At 40.0% G+C, this 22857-nt stretch overlaps 1 protein-coding gene across 1 annotated transcript in view; it reads left to right on the forward strand.

Annotated features, from left to right (window-relative positions):
• The window catches only part of epg5 (ectopic P-granules autophagy protein 5 homolog (C. elegans)), a 145090-nt gene that overhangs the window by 95372 nt on the left and 26861 nt on the right, over nucleotides 1–22857 (forward strand). The window contains exons 32-37 of the mRNA XM_080183999.1: nucleotides 907–1052; nucleotides 3636–3843; nucleotides 6751–6826; nucleotides 9060–9163; nucleotides 13327–13502; nucleotides 20835–21020. Coding sequence (XP_080040125.1) covers nucleotides 907–1052; nucleotides 3636–3843; nucleotides 6751–6826; nucleotides 9060–9163; nucleotides 13327–13502; nucleotides 20835–21020 — 896 coding nt within the window. The remainder of the gene's footprint in view (nucleotides 1–906; nucleotides 1053–3635; nucleotides 3844–6750; nucleotides 6827–9059; nucleotides 9164–13326; nucleotides 13503–20834; nucleotides 21021–22857) is intronic.

The following is a 22857-nucleotide window of genomic DNA, read 5'->3' on the forward strand; positions in this document are numbered from 1 at the left end:
TCTACCCCTGCAACATACATTTTTCTGGTCCAGTGTTTCCTTTCCTCCAGCCAGATAAATTCTGTATTTCGTGAAATCTGAAGACAAATGAAAGTTGAGGCAGCAGTTTCAATGTAGCATCCCATTGGCTATTTGATTAAGTATTTTTTATATCAGTGCTGTTATAGTATAGATCACACTGAAAAGTTTATCCAGCATAGAAACTATGCAACTATTATTAGCCCCAAGAAAAATCATTTTTTTTATATACACAGTGTATAAGTTGATGCCCTTTTCAACCAAGACATGCTGTAGTCGCATGAGTGGTCAGCCTCAATTTTTTACTCTACAAATTGATGTTTTAGTTACCTATACCTTATAACTGGGTGTAAAGGTTCAAAAAAACGATACAGAGCATGTTGTGAAGATGCATGAGTGTTTAAAACATGCATACACATAGCATACCCTGCATGGCAAATGACAAAGCCTTGTGATTGCCTGCACCCATTTTAGCAGTTCATTTTTATACCAGGCATGTAAGTTGACCCCTGCTTTTGGTGGGAACTTTCAAGGTTAAACTTCCAACTTAAAAGGTTAACTTGTACGCTGCTATCGACAGTCATTCGTCATCTATTTGTTTAATAGATGTAACAAAAAGAATTAACATAGGTGGATTGACCGTGCTAAAATTGCGCCTTAGTGTCCCAAAATATGTAAGTTAGGGGATTAGTGAGATAAATGCGTGGGGTTACGGGGATAGGGTGGGGAGTGGATTAGTGTAAGATGTTCTGTCGGAGAGTCAGTATGGACGATGGGCTGAATGGCTTCCTTCTGCACTGTGGGGATTCTATGATTCTGTTAGGGCACTGCTGAATAGGAAGAGCTTTTGCAGAAAGAAATGTCCACTTTCCTTTCTCTTTGGCTAAGGCTCTTCAGAACAAAGATTGAACCCTGACTGCTGGAAGGTTGCTTTGAAAACATTAAATTGTACCTCTGAAGATGAACATGAACCCAGAATTGTGAGATCCACAGAAACACAACGTTCAGAAAAGATTAGCCTGTCATTTGAACAGGTAATGCAAAGTCTACCAACTATATTCAAACATGAGAAAAATGGGTTAACAGCCTACCTCTAGAATACTTAGACTTCTGAGATTGTTTACGGAGTTTCTCGGTTTGTTTTTCATTCCCAGTATTTTTAAATTCCGGTATTCCTTCCCTATTTTTCTTTCTTCAGTTCATATTCATTTTAATCCTGTCTCCCCACCATACCTCCCCCATTCTACATATTTAATCCCTTAAATTCTATCCCTCTCTCTCTCTCTCTCTGTAGTTTCCTTTTATCTTCTCTTTATCTCACAATGTTTATCATCTTATTGGTTTCTTGGTCTTTTCCTGTTCCCATGCACCAGCCCATCCTTAATTCAGCACGTTGCTGCAATATTGATCCTATTCAACAAGATATTATTGAGCTGGAGTTTAGAATTGTACTAGAATCAAAAAAGCTTGATGTTTCAAGTACCTTTCTTTGACTGCACTTAAAACAAAATAGAGGATTAGATAAGCAGAGTTTCACAATCTTGAGAAATAAGTCTAAGTAAAATTAGGTTTAATGGCACATCAATTTGACAGTGGAGAGGTAGGATGTTCAAACCTACAGTTAGCTTGAAAGTTCCATATCCCAGTCATAAAATCAGGAAGCCAGATACTTCCGCACGTGAAGGAGAAAGCTAAGGTAAGTCACTCTGTGCAATTCTTTACCTCCTAGTGACCAGTTCCAAACTATATTGGCAGTACCCTCAGATTATAATTGAGTGGCACGTGACTTGAGGAAATCTGAAAAAGCCAACTCTTCCCTAGAAGATTTCTTCGATCCTTAAATGAAACTGTGGTAAAATTTATGTGGGTTAGAAGTATATGGAGAAGAACCAACCAGTCAGATCATGTATGGTCCACACCTTTGGTCCATTTACCTGCCTCTTTTCTACACTCTTGCCTAGCAAAGATCTATCAATCTCAAGCTTGAAAACGGCATTTAATTGGACATCCAGAGCCTTTTAGTGGTTGCGAATTCCAGATTACAGAACTTTGTGATTTCTCTCCCTATTTTAAGTTTTAAAAAGAAGTAATTACTTTGTAGTTAATCTCCTTTATTCTTTGGGTGAAGTAGAGTTGGAGCATAGTGGTTAATTGCCCGAGCAAGCAAACACAACTTGGTACTCGTGTTTTGACATTTGTACATTTTCAGTTTCACAGACTGCATTATAAATTTGTAAGTGCACAGGCAAAAGGGTGTAATTGCAGCATGGCAAGTTTACATTGGCAGTTTTCATTAGTTTCAGTACATTTACATCTGAAACTAAACAACTTACTCCCTCTGATTCACTCCACAGTGACAGAAAAGTTAGCAAATACTTTTCCTCATGCTGAATTTAGAAATACCTATGAAGAGGCAACTCTCCATAACTGAATAAATTGAAAAGCTTTCCTCTCAGACAGCTTATCTGTAGTCAGGAATGTTTTCCATAAATATATTGACAGAAAGCAAAATAAGCCCAAAGTGACTGTCTCTCATACTGAGTGAGAGCACCTCTGATTTTTTGACTAACCATGATATACCCTTTGTTTAAAAAAAGCATTGTGAAGAGTTTAATGCATATGCTTCATGCATTTCTTAGAACAGCAACATCATTTTAATTGCTTTATTTTAGTTAGAAGAGACAGAACTCTGTGCATCAGTTGCACGTAGCAGGCATATTGTGTTCACACAAATATGTCAACTGTAACCAATAGGGACCGTAACATAAAAGTAAATCTTGAAATGAGAGTAAATTTGAGGAAAACAAAATGGTTGGTTTTTGAGAAATGACCTACCAGTGTTGTAAAACCTGATGTTGACAAATGCATAATTGGTGTTTTCAGATTATGTTAATGTCCTCAGATTTTAAGCAGGTGAGTATTGATCAGTAATTTGTTACACAGGTAACTCACTCTTCATCACAAAAAATTACAACTTTTGTAGTATATTGGGTCACCTCATGAAGGGTGCTGATCAGCACAATGAAGGAGAATGACAAATATTTCAGAAGTAAGTTTGGTTGGGACCACTCTTGAATGCAATTACCTGTGAATTTGGGCATTTGCTGCATATAATTAGTCAATTAAAAACATCATGCTCCGAGCAAAGTATTTCTCTATCAAATAATTTGCAATTAAAACAGATCTGGGAGCTTCAGACTTTGAAGCCTGAACATTTGGTGTTGTCTTCAGCAGTATTTACATTTTAGTTTTAATGGAGTGAGTTTGTTAATCAAGCACATCAGCCAGCAGAGGTAGAGAAAAATACTTTCCAAAGGGTTCCTTTCTATGTAGTTTCAAGTGTGATGTCCAGAAGTAACATCAGCAACATGTATTGAATTATCCATGCACTGAATTATCCTGTTTTAAGCTGAGTAATGCAATGTGGGTCTTAAACCAACTTGAGATATAAAAAGGGGATTCAAAATTCAAGCTTACCCTAACTTACTCAACAGAAAGAAATCAAAAATATTCTTAAAAAATGACACTTTAAGCCCAGGTTTTGGTGATTATTTTTAATATTTAAATGTTTTCAGATGTAATTTGGAAGTTGTTTTGAACTTTGTTTCACCATGCAGGTGCTGGAGACCATACAATGGCTTTCTGATTTCTTCTTCAAACTGCGCCTTTCAAAACCAGATCTAAGAAGCTTTGGTCTGTTTTCAAAGTGGACTCCATATATGAATGAAGTGAAGAAATTGTTGATGTTCCTTGCTAGGTCTCTCATTGATTCTGAGATTGCCAAACTTGCCCAAGAACCGCTGGCCAGCAGCAAAAATGTAGCAGGTATTAACCAAAGGATTGACGAATCAACATCCGATCCTTTATTAGTTGTACTTTCACTTTCTGAATACAATGTTAAAGTAAAATGTTAGTGTCAATGCTAATGACTGGTATTGTGAAATGTACAAATTACATTGGAGTGAGGATTTTTTTAATTCATTCATGGAACATGAGCATCACTAGCTGGGCCAGCATTTATTGCCCATCCCTCATTGCTGAAGGGCAGTTGAGAGTCAACCACATCGCTGTGACTCTGGAATCACATGTAGGCAAGACCAGGTAAGGACAACAGATTTCCTTCCCTAAAGGGACATTAGTGAACCAGATGGGTTTCTCTGACAATCAACAATGGTTTCATGGTCATCAGAAGATTCTTAATTCCAGATATTCTTTATTGCATTCAAGTTCCACCAACTGTCGTGGCAAGATTCGAACCCAAATCCCCAGAACATTAGCTGAGTTTCTGGATTAATAGTCCAGTAGTAATACCACTAGGCCATTGCCTTCCCAGTATTCATGGTTATGATTGCCTGATTCTGTATTCATGTTTAAATTAAACAATTGATCAGTGAATGGAGAACAGGGTCCCCATGTTCTTTAGTGAATGAGAAAAGGTTCCTTTTTTCTCTGGAGTGTAGGAGGCTGAGGGGTGACCTTATAGAGGTTTATAAAATAATAAGGGCACAGATCACCTAGATAGTCAATATCTTTTCCCAAAGTAGGGGCGTCCAAAACTAGAGAGCATAGGTTTAAGGTGAGAGGGGAGAGATACAAAAGTGTGCAGAGGGGCAATTTTTTCACACAGCGGATGGTGAGTGTCTGGAACAAGCTGCCAGAGGTAGTAGTAGAGGCGGGTACAATTTTGTCTTTTAAAAAGCATTTAGGTAATTACATAGGTACAATGGGTATAGAGGGATATGGGCCAAATGCGGGCAATTGGGATTAGTTTAGGGGTTTTTAAAAAAAGGACGTCATGGACAAGTTGGGCCGAAGGGCCTGTTTCCATGCTGTAAACCTCTATGACTCTATTGTATGTGATTTAAGAATTCTAATAAGTTTCTGTTACATTGAAAATTAACTTTTAAGCAAATACTTCTGAAAGAGAATTGATTACTTTCAAGAAAGTTGGTCCAGTTTCATCTTTCTGTTGAAAATTACCACATTTGCATTTAAAATATCAATTGACTTCTTTTTTGATCTGCATAAATTCAAATACAGCATGTCCTATGTGGAAATACATTTCTATGCATAAATTTTATTCTCAATCAACATTTTTAAGTGAGCTTTTTTGCACAATCTGATGAACATTGTGTCAGGTTGATTCGGTTGGTAGCTCTTCCACATCAAAATGTTGGGAGTCCCATCTCGCGGTTCTGGCCTTGCACATATAAATTATGCATTATCAGAGCTGCCATTTTTGGATAAGGTGTTAAGTCATGGTCCCATCTACAAGTTCCATTGATCTAGGTGAATGCTCAGGTTCCCTATGGCACTATTTGAGGAAAAGCATTGAGTTCACATGCTGTCTAGACTAATATTTCTTCCTCCATCAATGGTATCAAAACTGATTAAGTGTGTATTTCATCTCCTTTACTGTGTTGGTATCTTGCTACTGTAGTTTGTACAAGAATTAACATTTCAGAAGGAATTCACAGATGGGAGTATTGTTGTGAAGACCCAATAATATGATTAACAATAAAATTAATCTGGCACATAACAGACCTCAAGTGGAAAAGACAGTCTTGAGTTGTCTGTCTTCAACAAGTAGTTTCCCTGAGCAAGTATTTTGAAAATGAGTTGCTTCTATCCAGCACCTTTTGTGACCTCTGGATGTTGCCAAGCATTTAATAGCCAAAGAAGTGTTTCTGAAGTATGGTTACTGTTGTAATGTGAGAAACATGGCAGCCAATTACTTATACAGCAAAATTGTGAGTTTTTTGTGATGTTGATTGAGGAATAAATATTGACCAGGATCCTCCCCAGCTCCCCTTCAAAATTATACCAAGGGATCGTTTAAGAGGGAACTGACAGCACCACAATTTAAAGTCTCATCCAGAAAACAGCACCCCTACAGCACAGCCTACACTGGGGTATCAGCCTAGATTTTTATGCTCAAGTCTCTGGAGGAGCCGCAAACTTCCAACACAGGCAAGAGTGCTACCACCTGAACAATGTCTAATGCAGTAGAACAATTTGATGTGTTAGAACTAGAGAAAGTATTGACTTATATTGAAATTCAGTATTAACTATTTTAAAGAGTATGTTGCTCATTTTTTTGGATTTCCCTAAGACGCAAACATCTAATTGACAAAAGCTGCTTGCTTCCTGAGGGCAAAAGATTCAGCTGTGATTGAGGACACTCCTAAGAATGGGGATAATAACTTACCACTCTGTTTAACTGTTGCAGTGGAAGGCATGGTGGCACAGTGAGGCACTGCTGCCTCACAGTGCCAGGGACCCGGGTTTGATTCCCAGCTTGGGTCACTGTGGAGTCTGCACCTTCTTCCCGTTTCTGCAAGGGTTTCCTTTGGGTGCTCCAGTTTCCCCCCACAGTCCAAAAGACCTGCTAGTTAGATGCATTGGCCATGCTAAATTCTCCCTCAGTGTACCCAAACAGATGCTGGAGTGTGACGACTAGAGAATTTTCATTAATTTCATTGCAGTGTTAATGTAAACCTATTTGTGACATTAAGAAACAAACTTAAACTTTATATAATCAGTCATTTAGAACATACAATATAAAATTTGTATTACTGCATCATTTCTAAATTGAGTGGCAAAACATGGTACTTTAGAATGAGTTAATTTCATCTATATCACAAATAGAAATCCAAGCAGTCCACTGTTCCAACTGTATTTAATCTAGTTTCATTTTTCCAACATAAATGATTTGTGATCACTTCATTGTAGGTTTGCAAATGGTATATTCAAAATTGCTGGGACTTTTCAGGCCATGGCTATTGGTGTTAAATACGGAAGAAGCAAGGTAACTACTTTTGTAATTCCTTGTAAAACTTCAGGCAAAACAATAATTTGATTTTCGTGTTTGAATAAGAAAGTAATGAAACCACCAAATCTTGTAAACTTGCTATGACAAAAGATTATTGCATTCTGAGTCAAAGCAAGACTGGAAGCAACTTAATTGTAGCAGTTGTTTTCTTTATACATGTAATGAAGTTCTGTTAATTGCGGGGATTATTCGCAACAAAGTTATATAATGTATGTTTTCACGTAAAATGGTCAAATCAGGTGTTTACAAAATTCTAGATTAGCTTTCTGAAACACTCATTAGATGTACTTTAACATCTGTGACACCTTACCTATTTGACAACTTGAGATTCAGCAACAGTAAATTGAAGGTTGTCAAGGGGAGAAGAGGTCCATTCCTGTGCATCTATTATGATGAAATAGTAGTTAAAACAGAGATTTATTAATACAATCATGTATCATTACCAATTGGGAATGCCCAATAGAATTCCTCCCCATCCTCTGAACACTAAATTAATTGGAACCCTCTAATCTGCATATAGGGTCCCTGATGTACAGGAATCTTCACCTATACCTTCGTCATTTCCAGACATCATTTACCTGATGGCTTCTTTGCTGGGTTCCTGCTCTCCATCCTACACTACTTTAACTGTAGAATTCCACTGCCTGCAACCTATTTCACTCCCATGCACTCCTCATCCTACCACTTTCTGACATGAAAATCCTTGTTTACATCTACAAATCTCTCCAAATTGACTATCCGAGCCCCGTGTCTAAAATCTCAATATTGGCCCTTCTAATTCCAGATTGCTATGCATTTCTCAGTGGGATGAGAGACCAGTGGCCCTATGTTCTGGAATGTACTTCTTAATGTGGAGATGCCAGCATTGGACTGGGGTAAACACTGTAAGAAGTGTCACAACACCAGGTTATAGTCCAACAGGTTTATTTGGTAGCACAAGCCACTAGCTTTCGCAGTGCTGCTCCTTCATCAGGTAAGTGGGAGTTCTTTTCACCAACAGGGCATATAAAGACACAAACTCAATTTACAAAATAATGATTTTAATAATAATAAAAAATTATTTTGTAAATTGAGTTTGTGTCTTTATATGCCCAGCTTGTGAACAGAACTCCCACTTACCTGATGAAAGAGCAGCACCCCAAAAGCTAGTGGCTTGTGCTACCAAATAAACCTGTTGGACTTTAACCTGGTGTTGTGAGACTTCTTAATATATTTCTTACACACCTGTATTGCTTAAATTCTCCTCAATTTTAAAAGATACCTCAAAGGTGAACTTTTACAACCCCTCCTATGATTGGACCTTACTTCCAAACTCTCTTCAGTTTGACAAATCATGTTTGACAAATTTGCCCGAATTCTTTGAGGATGTAACAAGGTGGGTAGATTGAGGGGAATCTAGATATAGTATATTTAGATTTCCAAAAGATATTTGACAAGGTGCCACATAAGTGGCTGGTTCTTAAAACAAAAGTCTATGGAAATGGAGGAAATGTGTTAGCATTTATTGAACACTGGCTGTCACCATTGAGCTGCTATAAATGGGTCCTTTGCAGAGTGGAAAAATTTAATAAGTCAGAGCTCTGACGAAGGTTTCTAACCTTAGGATGGTGGGATCTAGCAGCTGAAGAATTTTTTTAGTGATGTCCAGGGATTGAAATGATTGACCTCCAGCAACCGCAACCTTATTTTTGTGCTTGGTATGATTCCAACCAGTGGAAGGTTTTTCCAATGATTCTCGCTAACTCCAGTTTTGCTCGAGCTCCTTCATGTTGCGCACAGTCACAGGCTTCCTCAATGTTAGGGGCAGTCACTCTCGCTTCACCTTTGGATTTAGCTCTTTTGTCCATGTTTGGACTGAGACTGTAATGAAGTTAAGAGCTGAATGGCTGTAGCGGAACCCAAAACAATACATAAAATAAAGGAGTTTGAGGAAAGAACTTCTGAAATAGAGCAGGAATTTTACTTGGGCCTCATCCATGGGAGCTGGGTTGCGGGAGGAGCTGGGATAAAAATCAGATGGATAGCCTGGCAGATGCTGTGCCCATCACTCTGTTAAATGCAAGTTGTTTCTCCCCCTAATTCTGCTACTTACTTGATTTTGAATGATCGTTTTATCATAGACTACTATTTTTGATAGTGTGAATTGCAAATCGTAACCATGTTCATTTATGTTTACTTGAACATCCCAATGTTATATTTTCACTTACAGCAATAACCGTTCATATCCTTGGCTAGAGATTGACACTCCAGTAGCATCTGGCATGGTGAAGTTATTTACTAAAAGTGTTGATTACCTGCATCAAGGTTTTAAAGGTGAGCTCTGATTTAATTAAACAGATTACTTAATTCTGGAAAGAAGGGTGAATTTTGAGAAATGTGCATTTATAGTCAGATATTGTAAAATCAGATATAAAATCAGGCCCCCATTGTTCATGATTGTATCAAAATAATTAAAATTTAAAGTTTATTTATTAGTGTCACAAATAGGCTTACAGTAACACTGCAATGAAGTGACTGTGAAGGTCTCCTAGTTGCCATACACTGGTGCCTGTTCGGGTACACTGAGGGAGAATTTAGCATGGCCAGTGCATCTAACCAGCATGCCTTTCAGATTCTGAGAGGAAACTGGAGCACCGGAGGAAACCCACGCAAACACGGGAGAATGTGCAGACTCCTCACAGTGATCCAAGCTGGGAATCAGACCCGGGTCCCTGGCACTGTGAGGCAGCAGTGCTAGGCACTGTGCCACCCTTTTTGTGTTAATTTCAGGTGCAAGTAACTCCCAATAACGCTAAAGAGAGGTTTTTTTAATATCACTGTCAGACATTTCCGAAGTGCTTGCACGCCCAGTAAATTTCTCCTTACCTCAGTGTTCTGGAGTTCAGACCTCACTCTGCATTTTTAATATATATATATATATATATCTATCAGCATGGTTAATCAATAAAAGTTTTGAAACTGGACAATGATTGAAGCCGTTGATGACTTTGACTCAAATGCTAGGAACTTCCTGGCAATCATAACAGCCTACAATCTTGTCATCACTGAAGATAAGCTGACAACCTTGTGCATAGAGACCAAATTCCAAAATGATTATGCAATGACAATTTACATTTCAGAGGCCAGAACCAGTCTACATAGACCATTTGCCTGATAGAGCAAAGGATTCTGAAATTTCCTTTGAAATTGTTAATGGTTGAAATATAAACTGTCTTAAGAATCCAAAGATGTGTAGATTAGATGGATCAGCCGTAGTTACAGGGATAGGGCAGAGGGGAGGGCCTAGGTGGGACGCCCTTGGCCCTCTTTCTGCACCGTAGGGATTCTATAATTCTAGACAAAGGAAGATACGTGCTTTGTCCAAACCAAAGTGGGAAAGTGGGAGTCATATCACATGACAGCTCTGCCCACCACCCTCCTCCCCCACTCCAGATGTGAAAACCAGTTATCCTGCCTTGTGAAGTTGCAAGGGCAATCTGCCATGCTCCATCGAATAGCAGCAGAACCAGAGCTTTGTCTAGGTTTAAATTTTCTGATCCTCATCTACATTGTTTCTACCTGAGCTTCTGTACCAGTGCCTACAAGACTGCATCACCTCTATGTGCCTATCTCATCAAGAAAGCCATCTCTGCCGGAAAAGTGAATTATCCAGCATCTCTTCAACCTGCTGACTCTGTGAAAGAATTTGGAATTTGATTCTGGACTTGTGTTAAACAATAATTCTTTTCTTCACTGTGATCTTTGCCCTGTATTCCTTTCTTGCCCTTATCACTCTTGGGTTTCAGCACAACGTGCTCAACTGTTCCTCACAAAACAACCTCTGCATCCCAGGAATCAGTTGAGTGAACATTCTCTGAACTGCTTCGAATGGAAATGTATCCTTTTATACGTGAGGAGACCAAAACTGTACACAGTACTCCAGATGCTCAAGATGGCTGTGGGGCTCAGTCGTTGAGTATGTTTTAGACAGAAATCAATAGAATTCTGGATATTAAAGACATCAAGGCTATGGCAGTAGTACAGGAATATAGTGTTGAGGTAGATGATTAGCCATGATCTAGTTGAATAGTGGAGCATGTTCAAGGAGCCAAGTGACTTACTTTGCTGCTGTTCCCTGTCTTCCTGTAGAGTCTATCACCCCAGCTGCAGCAACACTTCCCTACCTTTATATTCTATTGCCCTTTGCATTAAACATCAAGTTTCTACTTGCCTTCATAATCAATTGCTACTGCATTTACATACCAACTTTTTGTCATCAGCCGGTGACCAGTGGTGTGCCTCAGGAGTCAGTGCTGGGACAACAACTTTTCACAATATACATTAACAATTTGGAGGAAGAAACTGAAGGCACTGTTGCTAAGTTTGCAGATGATACAAAGATAATGTAGAGGGGCAGGTAGTAATCAGGAAGCAGGGGGGCTGCAGAAGTACTTGGACAGGTTAGGAGAGTGGGCAAAGAAGTGGCAGATGGAATAGTGTGGGAAAGTGTGAGGTTATGCACTTTGGGAGGAGGAGTGCATAGACTATTTTCTAAATGGGAAAATGCTTAGGAAATCAGAAACACAAAGGGACTTGGGAGTCATTGTTCAAGACTGTCTCAAGGTTAACGTGCAGGTTCAGTCAGTAATTAGGAAGGCAAATGCAATGTTAGCATTCATGTCGAGAGGGCTAGAATACAAGAGCAGGGTTGTACTTCTGAGGCTGTATAAGGCTCTGGTCAGATCCCATTTGGAGTATTGTGAGCAGTTTTGGGCCCCATATCTAAGGAAAGGTGTACTTGCCTTAGAAAGGGTCCGGAGGAGGTTCACAAGAATGATCCCTAAAATGAAGAACTTGTCGAATGAGGAACTGTTGAGAACTCTGGATCTGTACTTGTTAGAGTTTAGAAGGATGAGGGGAGACCTTATTGAAACTTACAGGATACTGTGACACTTGGATAGAGTGGATGTAGAGAGGATGTTTCCACTAGTAGGAAAAACTAGAACCAGAGGGCGCAACCTCAGGCTAAAGGGACGATCCTTTAAAACAGAGATGACGAAGAATTTCTTCAGCCAGAGAGTGATGAATCTGTGGAACTCTTTGCCACAGAAGGCTCTGGAGGCCAGGTGATTGCGTGTCTTTAAGACAGACGTAGATAGGTTCTTGATTAATAAGGGGGTCAGGGGTTATGAGGAAAAGGCAGGTGAATGGGGATGAGAAAAATATCAGCCATGATTGAATGGCAGAGCAGACTTGATGGGCCGAGTGGCCTAATTCTGCTCCTTTGTCTTATCGTCTTGTAATGGACCAGGTTTCTCAAATCCTTATGTACCATAAAGGCCTGCAGTCTCTCTGCATTCAAATAATATGTTGCTTTTCTGTTCTTCCTGTTCACATTTTTCCACATTGCATTCCACCTGTCAAATTTGTGTCCGTTCATGCACCACATATAAATCCATATTGGGGGGGTGTGGGGGGAGTGTGCAGCACGGTGGTTAGCACTCCTATCTCTCAGTGCGAGGGACCCAGGTTCAATTCCTGGCTTGGGTCTTTGAGCGGAGTCTGAACGTTCTCTTCGTATCTGCGTGGGTTTCCTCTGGGTGCTCCAGTTTCCTCCCACAATCTAAAAGGTGTGCTAATTAGATGCATTGACCATGCAAAATTCTCCTTTGGTGTGCATGAACAAACACCGGAATGTGGCGACTAGGGGATTTTCATTGTAATTTCATTGCAGTGTGCATGTAAATCTACTTGTGACACTGATAAATAAACTTAAAAACACTGCAGATTCTTTTTGTCCTCTTAATAACTTGCTTTCCTGTGTATCTTTATATCAGCAGCAAATTTAACTGCTAGATATTCTGTCCCTCCATTTATGCAATTGATATAAATCGTAAATAGATGAGGCTCCAGTACTGATTCCTGAGACACTCCACTAGTCACAGCTTGCCAAGCTAAAAACTAATTTATCCCTGCTCTCAGCTTCTTGTTAGCTAACCAATCCTCTCTCCATGCTAATATGTTACTCTCAGATACCATGAATTCTTGTTTAGTAAGCTTTGACATGGCACCTTGTTGAATGCCTTTTGGAAATCCAAGTACACCACATCCACAGGTTCCCCTTTACCCATATTGTCTGTTACATCCTCAAAGGATTCTAATAAGTTAGTGAAACATGATTTCTCTTTCACAAAACCATATTGTCTCTTCCTGATTGTATTCTGATTTTCAAATGTCCTGATATTACTTCTTTAATAATGGATTCTAGCATTTCCCCATGACAGATGTTAGGTTAACTGGCCTGCTGCTTTTAGCCTTCTTCCTTTCTTGAATCCAAGTGCTATATTAACAATTTTCCAATCTGCTAGGTATATATGTCACAAAAATGACACAAGCATAAATTGTTTCTCTTCGCTATTTTAGCCTCAACAACAGATAGTTAATCCTGTTGTTATTTTCTTCATTATACACAATATTTTCCACTCATTTTCCTACAGATCGACTAATTCCTGGCCAGCGAGGTGCTCTATGGTTCCATTTGATGCATTATTGTGAAACTTGCACTGAACCCAAAATGCCAGAGTATATCCTGTATACCTACCACTCAGAGTATTCCAAACTGCCGTGGAAAGAATTGTATCCTGATCAAGCCTTAATGGAAGAATTCTTTAAAGTAGGTTACTTAATGAAAATTTGTTCTCTACAAAGTTAAGTATATTCAACTCACTTTTGCTGTAACAATTGACTTTACAGGTTCTGAGTACATCGATATTTATGTCTTGCTGCATTTATTGAATGTACTGTGAAGCTGACTTAAATGAATGACTGATAAAAGAATGAAACATTTGAGAATAAAATTTCCACCCTCAAATTCCATCTGTCTTTTCCAATTACAGACTACCTGGTAAATAAATAAAACATGGAATTATTTGCAACCGTCTACATTTAATGAGATATTAGGTGGTATCAGCATAAGTGAAAGTACAAAGTAGCCTAAATTGGGCTTCTTCTGCCTATGTGAACGTAGGCAGTGTTGTAAATAAGAACAACAAGTGCAGGTTGTTATTTCGGTAATATGATATTGTAATAATAAGAGATTTAGCTGAAAAATGATAGGACTGAGAATATGGTACTAAATGTTCCTGGATGTAAGGTGTTCAGAAAAAATAGGAAAGGAAAGAAAGCAGGAACAGTGACATGAGTCAAGGACAGAATTGATTATGACTGAGAAATATTTGAGAAACTATTGCACTAGGTATATTCCATAGGTCAACAACTAGAAGGAAAGGAATTGTAAGGAAGTTACTGAGGGTGCAAAATCTTCTGAGTAGTTCAGAGTGGAGAATGCTACTTACTCTCATATAGACTAGGGTATAAATCCTGTAAAAGGCAGAGAGGAAAAAGAGTTAAACAAATTGGACCAAGTTTCCATTATTGCCACATTACCACTCAAATTGTTTGAGTTTTTTGAGAGGTAACAGAGGGTTAATGAGAGGAATGAGATGGATGCAGTGTACGTGGACTTTCAAAAGTTCTTTAACAAAGTGTCTCATAACAAAATGTCAAATGTGGCACATTAGAAAAGTTGAAACTCATGGAATAAAAGGGACAGTGGCCGCATGAATATAATGTTAGCTGAGTGACAGGAAGCAGTAGTGGTGAACAGTCGTTTTAAGAACTAGAGAAGGGTACATAATGGAGTTCCCCAAAGTTCACAAGTGGGACCAGTGCTTTTCTTAATCATAGAATCCCTACAGTGCAGAGGGAGGCCATTCGGCCCACAACCCCACCCAGGACCTATCCCTATAACCCAGCATATTTATTCTACTGGTCCCCCTAAACACTAAGGGGCAACTTAGCATGGCCAATCAACCTAACCTGCACATCTGGACTGAGAGGGGCAACTGGAACACCCTGAGGAAACACATGTAGACACGGGGAGAATGTGCAAACTCCACACTGACAGGGACCTAAGCTGGGAATCGAACCCAGATCCTTGGTGCTGTAAGGCAGCAGTGCTAACCACTGTGCCACTGTGATCTATATTATTGACCTAGATTTGGGTGTGCTGGACACAATTTCAAAATTTGCAGGTGATACAAAACTGAGACGGATTCTGAACTGTGAGGAGGATTGTGATTGACTTCAAAGGAACATGGAGAGATTACTGGAACAGATGGACATGTGGCAGATAAAATTTAATGCAGAGAAATATGATGTGATTTATTTTGTTAGGAAGAACGAGGGGAAGCAAGATAAATTAAAATATATTATTCTAGGGGGTGTGCAACAGCCAAGGGACCTGTGGAAAGTAATGATCCCCATGGAGACCAATAACAACAACCAAACTTCCCAAACAGCTATGTAAGAAATTAATGGGCAGAATTTAATATTTTAAAATTTCTACTGTAGCAATCAAACTAAAATCAACATGAATTAACAGGCAGACTATGTTGAGTAGAAACCATACATTGCATTCCTTTAGCTGATACAGCAAAGGTAGGATCTCAGATTTTTTCAGTAGTCCGATCCACATGTGTGGCATTACTCTAACTACAAAGTACCTCAAAACTCAGTTTTTCCTGGCTAGAAGTTCAGTTTTTTTCACTCAGGTAGGATTTAGGCACAAAAGTCCCATCTGATAACAGATTTACTAAACCCAAGTTCCACAAGTAAAATGTCTCCTAAATGGTGCACCTTTTAAGATTCTTCTCCACCCTCCAACGTACCATTCTTTTTGGTCTTCTGCTGTTCCACAGCTTTCTACTTTAACGATCTTATACGTACAGCTTCTCCACACCTACTGTACTGTTCTTCTCCTGCTGAAAACACTGAGCTCCAAGAAGCCTGTGTCTGTTTTGACCACTGACTAAAGTGTTTTCTTTACCTTTCCAGTCATCTTCTGTTTCTCCATTGACAGAAGGTGCAGACTACTTTCTCAAAGTCTGATGTCACACAGCCAGAAATTTAAATTATCCCCCCCCCACCTCAAACCACCCCTGTGCCCTTTTTCCAGACACCTGGACTTTCAGCTTACTTTTCAGTCAGGGATTGTTTCAAAAATACACAGGCTTTGAAAACCATGTTGCAAACAACAGTTTGCAAACTGCAAATTTAACCTCAAGGTATATATACTCAAATCATTGAAGGTGGCAGGTTGAGAAAGTGATTTATAAGGCATTTAGGATCCTGGACTTTATAAATTGAGGTATTGAGAACAAATGTTATGTTTTGTCTGTATAAAATGTTGGTTCATATCCCAACTGAACAAAGAACAGTACAGCACAGGAACAGGCCCTTCAGCCCTCCAAGCCTGCGCTGATCACATTTGCCAATCTAAACCAGCTGCTTGTATCCCTCTATTTCCTGTTTGTTCATATGCCTATCAAGATAAGTCTTAAATGTGGCTCATGTAACTACCTCAATGACCTCACTTGACAATGCATTCCAGGCCCCTGCCACCTTCTGTTTAAAAAAAAGTTCCCCGCACATCTCCACTGAATCTTTCCCCCCCTTAAATTGAACTTGTGCCCCTTGTAATTGTCATTTCTGCCCTGGGGAAAAAGCTTCCAACTGTTCACCCCATCTATATCTCTCATAATTTTGTAAACTTCTATCAGGTCGCCCTTCAGCCTCCGTCTTTCCAGGAAGAACAATCCCACTTTATTCAATCTCTCCTCATAGCTAATCCCCTCCGTACCAGGCAATATCTGGTAAACCTTTTCTGCAATCACTCCAGAGCCTCCAAGTTAGGGATAGGATTTATAGTTATTTGGAGAGTAATGAATTGATTAGAGATAGTCAGCATGGTTTTGTAGCGGGAAGGTCGTGCCTTACTAACCTTATTGAGTTCTTTGAGAAGGTGACCAAAGAGGTGGATAGGGGTAAGGCAGTAGATGTGGTATATATGGATTTTAGTAAGGCGTTTGATAAGGTTCACCATGGTATGCTTCTGCAGAAAATGCAGATGTATGGGATTGGTGGTAATTTAGGTACTTGGATCAGGAATTGGTTAGCAGATAGGAGACAGAGGGTGGTGGTTGATGGTAATTATTCATCATGGAGTTCGGTTACGAGTGGTGTGCCTCAGGGATCTGTTTTGGGGCCACTGCTGTTCGTAATCTTTATTAATGATCTGGATGAGGGTATAGTTGGGTGGATTAGTAAGTTTGCTGATGACACCAAAGTCGGAGGTGTGGTAGATTGTGAGGAAGGGTGTCGAAGTTTGCAGGGTGACTTGGACAGGTTGCAGAGCTGGGCTGCGAGGTGGCGAATGGAGTTTAATGCGGAGAAGTGTGAGGTAATCCATTTCGGTAGGAATAACAGATGTGTTGAGTATAGGGCTAACGGGAGGACTTTGAATAGAGTGGAGGAGCAGAGGGATCTAGGTGTATGTGTACATAGATCCCTGAAAGTTGGGAATCAAGTAGATAAGGTTGTTAAGAAGGCGTACGGTGTCTTGGCGTTTATTGGTAGGGGGATTGAATTTAGGAGTCGCAGCGTCATGTTGCAACTGTACACAACTCTGGTGCGGCCACACTTGGAGTACTGTGTGCAGTTCTGGTCCCCACATTACAGGAAGGATGTGGAGGCTTTGGAGAGGGTGCAGAGGAGGTTTACCAGGATGTTGCCTGGTATGCAGGGGAGGTCCTATGAGGAGAGACTGAGGGATTTGGGGTTGTTTTCACTGGAAAGAAGGCGGCTAAGAGGGGATCTTATAGAGACATATAAGATGATTAGAGGTTTAGATAGGGTGGATGGTGATGGCCTGTTTCCTCGGATGGAGAAATCTAGCACGAGGGGGCATGGCTTTAAATTAAGGGGGGGTAGTTATAGGACGGATGTCAGGGGCAGGTTCTTTACCCAGAGGGTGGTGAGGGACTGGAATGCCCTGCCTGCTGCAGTTGTAAATGCGCCTAGTTTGGGGGCGTTTAAGAGATTGGTGGATAGGTTTATGGACGAAAAGGGATCGGTTTAGATTAGTGGGTCAATGTTTTTTTTTTAAAAATAAGACTGGTCGGCGCAACATTGTGGGCCGAAGGGCCTGTTCCGCGCTGTAATGTTCTATGTTCTATGTTCTAAGTTCTTTTGGTAGTATGGTGACCAGAACCAGACACAGTATTCCAAATGTGGCCCAACGAATGTTTTATAAAGCTGTAACATAATTAGCCAACTTCTATATTCAGTGCCTCATCTGATGAAGGCAAGCATGCCATATGCTTTCTTCACCACCTTTTCCACCTGTGCTGCCACTTTTAACGATCTGTGGACCTGTACTCTGAAATCTCTCTGCATGTCTACGCTCCTGATTATTCTGCCATTTAGTTTATAGCTCCCACCTGAATTGGACTACCAAAATGCATCATCTTGCATTTGTCCAGATTAAATTCCATCAGCCATTTCTCTACCCAGTGTCCCAGTCTATCTATATCCGGCCGTATTCTCTGACAGACTTCATCACTATCTGCAACTCCGCTAATCTTAGCATCATCTGCAAATTGTTAATCAGAGCAGCTATGTTTTCTTCCAAGTCATTTATGTATATTACAAACAGCAGAGGTCCCAGCACTGATCCCTGCGGAACGCCACTAGTTACAGACCCTCATTCAGAAAAACAGCCTTCCATCTCTACCTTGTGTCTTTTATGGCCAAGTCAGCTCTGAATCCATCTAGCTAGTTCACCCCAGATGCCATGAGATTTAATCTTTTGCACCAGCATGCTAAGAGGGACCTTGCCAAATGCTTTATTAAAGTCCATGTAGACAACATCCACAGCCCTTCCCTTGTCAATTAATTTTGTCACCTCCTCAAAAAATTCAGTTGAATTAGTAAGACATGACCTCCCACATACAAAACCATGCTGCCTGTCGCTAACAAGACCATTCAGTTCCAAATGTGTATAGATCCTACTCCTACGAATCTTCTCTCACAGTTTTACTATCACTGACGTCAAGCCCACTGGCCTATAATTACCTGGGTTATCCCTGCTACCCTTCTAAAAAATGAGATAAGATTGACTATCCTCCAATCCTCTGGTACCTCACCAGTGGCCAATGAAGAAACAAAGATTTCTGTTAGAGGCCTAACAATTGTACTTCTTGTCTCCCTCAGTAATCTCAGATAGATGCCATCTGGCCCTGGGGATTTGTCTATTTTAATTCAAACACTTTCTCCCTTGTAACGATGACTCGTTCTAAAGAGTTCATATACCTCTCCAAGACACCATCAATCGTCGTGTCCTTTTCCTTTGTGAATACTAATGCAAAGTACTCAGTAAGGATCTCACTCTCTTGCTTTGGTTTTCTAACACAATTTCCTACCTTTATCCTTGAGTGGACCAACTCTTTCTCTAGCTACCCTCGTGTTCCTAATATAAATATAAAATGCCTTGGGATTCTCCTTAATCCTGTCTGCCAAGGACATTTTGTGACCCCTTCTTGCCCTCCTAATTTCCTGATTGAGCTTTTTTCTGCTTTCCCTGTATTCTTCAAATGCTTCATCTGTTTTTAGTTGCCTAGACCTCATGTATGCATCCTTTTTCGACTAGACTCATAATTTCCCTGGTCGTCCACAGTTCCTGAATCATGCCTTTCCTGTCCTTCCTTTTCATAGACACATGCCTGTCCTGCACTCCGATCAACTGCTCCTAAAAAGACTCCCACATGCCAAATGTGGATTTACCTTCAAACAGCCTTTCCCAAACAACAGCCTCCAAATTCTGCCTAATCTGATTGTAGTTAGCCTTCCCTCAATTTAACACCTTAACCCTAGGACAACACTCGTCCTTTTCCATCAGTATCCGAAAGCTTATGGAATTTTGGTCACTTTTCGCTACATGTTCCCCCACTGCAACTTTGATGACCTGGCCCAGCTCATTTCCTAGTACTAGGTCCAGAATAGCCCCCTCTCTAGTCGAACTATCCACATATTCTTCCAAAAAGCCTTCCTGGACACACTTAGCAAATTCCTCACCATCCAGACTCTTGGCCCTAAGGGATTTCCAGTCAATATGAGGAAAATTAATGTCTCCCACTACAACAACTTTACTATTTCTACAGCTGTCCAGAATCTGCTTACATATCTGTTCCTCAATTTCCTGTGGGCTATTTGGAGGCCTGCAGTACATCCATATCATAAGGATTGTCCCCTTCCTGTTTCTGAGTTCTACCACATTGTCTTATTACATGATTCTTCCAAGATGTCCTTTCTCTGTACAGTTGTAATATGTCCCCTACCCTGTATCGCAACTTCCCAACCTCTTTTACCTTCCCCTCTGCCTTGCCTAAGACATACTGGAATAACCTGTCCAACTCTGGGCACCACACTTTCGGAAGAATGTGAAGGCTTTAGAAAGGATCTGAAAGAGATTTATGAGAATGGTCCCAGGAATGAGGGGACATCACTTACATGGATGAAATAAAAGGACAATATATAGAATGTTTTGAAGAAGAGTGATATTTGACTTGAAATGTTAACTGTTTCTCTCATTCCACAGATGCTGCTCAGACTTGCTGAGGTTTTCCAGAACTTTGTGTATTTATTTCTCATTTCCAGTATCTGCAGTAGTTTGCTTTTATGAACACCACATAAAATTGTTTGACAAAGCAACGGTTTATTTAACATTTGCATTTTTACAAAGGTAGAAGAATAATACTTTCTAACATTCTGAGTCGAGCATTGATAAATGTGTAAATTATAATAACTGCATTATTGCTTAAACAATGAAATACACTTCTGCCATATGATTGGTTGCCTTTTAGGTCATTGAGCTGACAAGATGATCGCTAACCATTGATAATGTATAAGATTAGGATAGTACAGACTATTGCCTCAGAGGAAGTGCTATGAGCGTAAGACTTTTTCAGATGTTTGTGGATTTAAGTTTGACAATTACTCTGTTATAGAGGTTTATTCAACCATCCCATGTTTATATTCAATCTTAGCTTTCGTTCTTCTCAAATCCAAAGAGAGGACACTGGTCAATAATCTTGATGCTATTTTTCAGGTAGAGAGAGGAAGTCCAAAGAGCTGTTTCCTATTTTTGGGAACTTTACTATGTGAAGTTAATTGGGTTAGTGTCCTTTCCGATGCTTGGAATCCCCAACCTGTCTTGCAAACACGGATGATGGTTGTCTGTTTGTTGTTTATGATGGTTTTTCTATCAAAAGAGGACGAGCTTATAAGTAAACCAGTAAGTAGTTTTGTATTTTCTTTTGTCTAGCTTTCTATTAAGAGATAATGCAATATCTTATTATCAAAACAGCAGATCCATGAATTCTGAGTAACTGAGCATCAATGTAATATGTTTGTAATATTTAATGACATTTTCTCGGCTAAAACATTATTTAGAAAGATTATTCAATAGTTTTTCCAGAAAAGTAAATTTTAAAATGCAAAATTGAGAAGTATAACTTCAAATCTGTACTTGTGTGCTGATGATGTGCCACATTCAAATGGGAGATGTAACTCATGTAAACCAAATGACATAATTCAAAGACAATAAAATTGCAAACAGGTGACAGTTTTACAAAGGGGCAGAAAGTTAACTGTGCCTTCCTTGGGCAGTAGGGGAAGGAAAATTAGCAAGTGACATCAACAGGATGCTCTCTCTCTCGGGCAGTCCCTCAGGGTCAAGGGTCATTGAAGAGTCCAATGTGTGACTTACAGCCTCCGACAAGACAGATGGTGATTGGAGAAGCTGGTAGATGGAGTGCCTGGGTTGCCACAAGTCCTTTTTGCTGTCAGTGTTTGACTTCATCTTGCTCTGAGATTAAATCTGAAATGTTCAGCTCTTTCCCAAATGTTTTTTCTCCTCTTTGGGAGATTTGGCAAGGGATTCCTAGGTGTCGATGGGAATGTTGCAATGTTTCAAGGAGTCTTAAAGGGTATCCTTCAAGCATTTCCTCTGCCCTTCTGGGGCTCACCTTGCCATGTCGAAGCTATCAGGTATTTCGTTTGTTTCGGAAGCCTCGTGTCAGGCACATGGATGATGTGATGGACCCAACAGAGCCTATCAAGAGTGGTTATTGCTGGGAATGTTGGTCTGAGCGAGAACACTGATATTGGTATGCCCATCCTGCCAAAGAATTTGCAGAATTTTGTGGAGGCAGCACTTATGGTACTTCTGCAGGGTTTTGAGATGCCTCCTGCACATTGTCCATGTCTCTGAACAATTAGGAGGATAGGTTTCACTACTGTTCTGCAGACCATGAGCTTGGAACTTGATCTAAGGTCCAAGTCTTCAAACACTCTCATGCAACAGAATGCATCATCTTGAAACAACACAAGTGATGGAAACATTTCCTTAATGTATTTTTGGATATGGAGAAGTTTTTTGTCACAGGCTTGATGAGAAAGGAAGAAGATAAAAAGCATTAAGAGGAGAGAGGCCATTTGTGCTGTTTATGTTTCTGAAATATAAGTGTATAATTAACTTCAAGAAAATGGAAAACATCAATTGTATTACAAGATATGTTTATATTAACAGCGACAAAAATTCTGATTTGATATTTTTGTCCTCCATTCATTAGCATGAATGACCATAGAAATCTGTCAGGCAGAATCTTACCAGAATTCTTCAAAGTTTCAGCCTCAGTAAGAAAACTGGTGTGAAGCTCTCTGGCTCCATAGACCAGTTTTTTTCTCCCGACTGTGAGCCTCTTAGACTAAAAAAAAGTCTGCGGTTTACGCCATCGCTCTGGCAGGATGGAGACTCTTAGAACCGACAAGATTGGTTCCACAGTGATCTGTGCGCCATTTTTAAAGAGCTCCCAGATCAGAACAAAAGGTAACCTCCACCATCACCACAGAATTATAAGTCTCCCCCCACTCCCGCCTTCATAATAATCACTGACATCCCCAACCCCCTCCGTGCTTGTGTCCCTCCACACCCACCCCCAGTGGGAATCCTACTAGGACCCGCCCCTGCATTGTCTGGCCAAGCCCCTGTTCTGTCGAGAATCTTGCCAATGTGTATCATGTCAACGAGGTATGAATATACCACGAGGGAGATGATTTTTTTTTCTTAT

This window comes from Carcharhinus amblyrhynchos, chromosome 1 (genome assembly GCF_965287045.1).
Source record: "Carcharhinus amblyrhynchos chromosome 1, sCarAmb.v2.hapA, whole genome shotgun sequence".
Taxonomy (NCBI): Eukaryota; Metazoa; Chordata; class Chondrichthyes; order Carcharhiniformes; family Carcharhinidae; genus Carcharhinus; species Carcharhinus amblyrhynchos.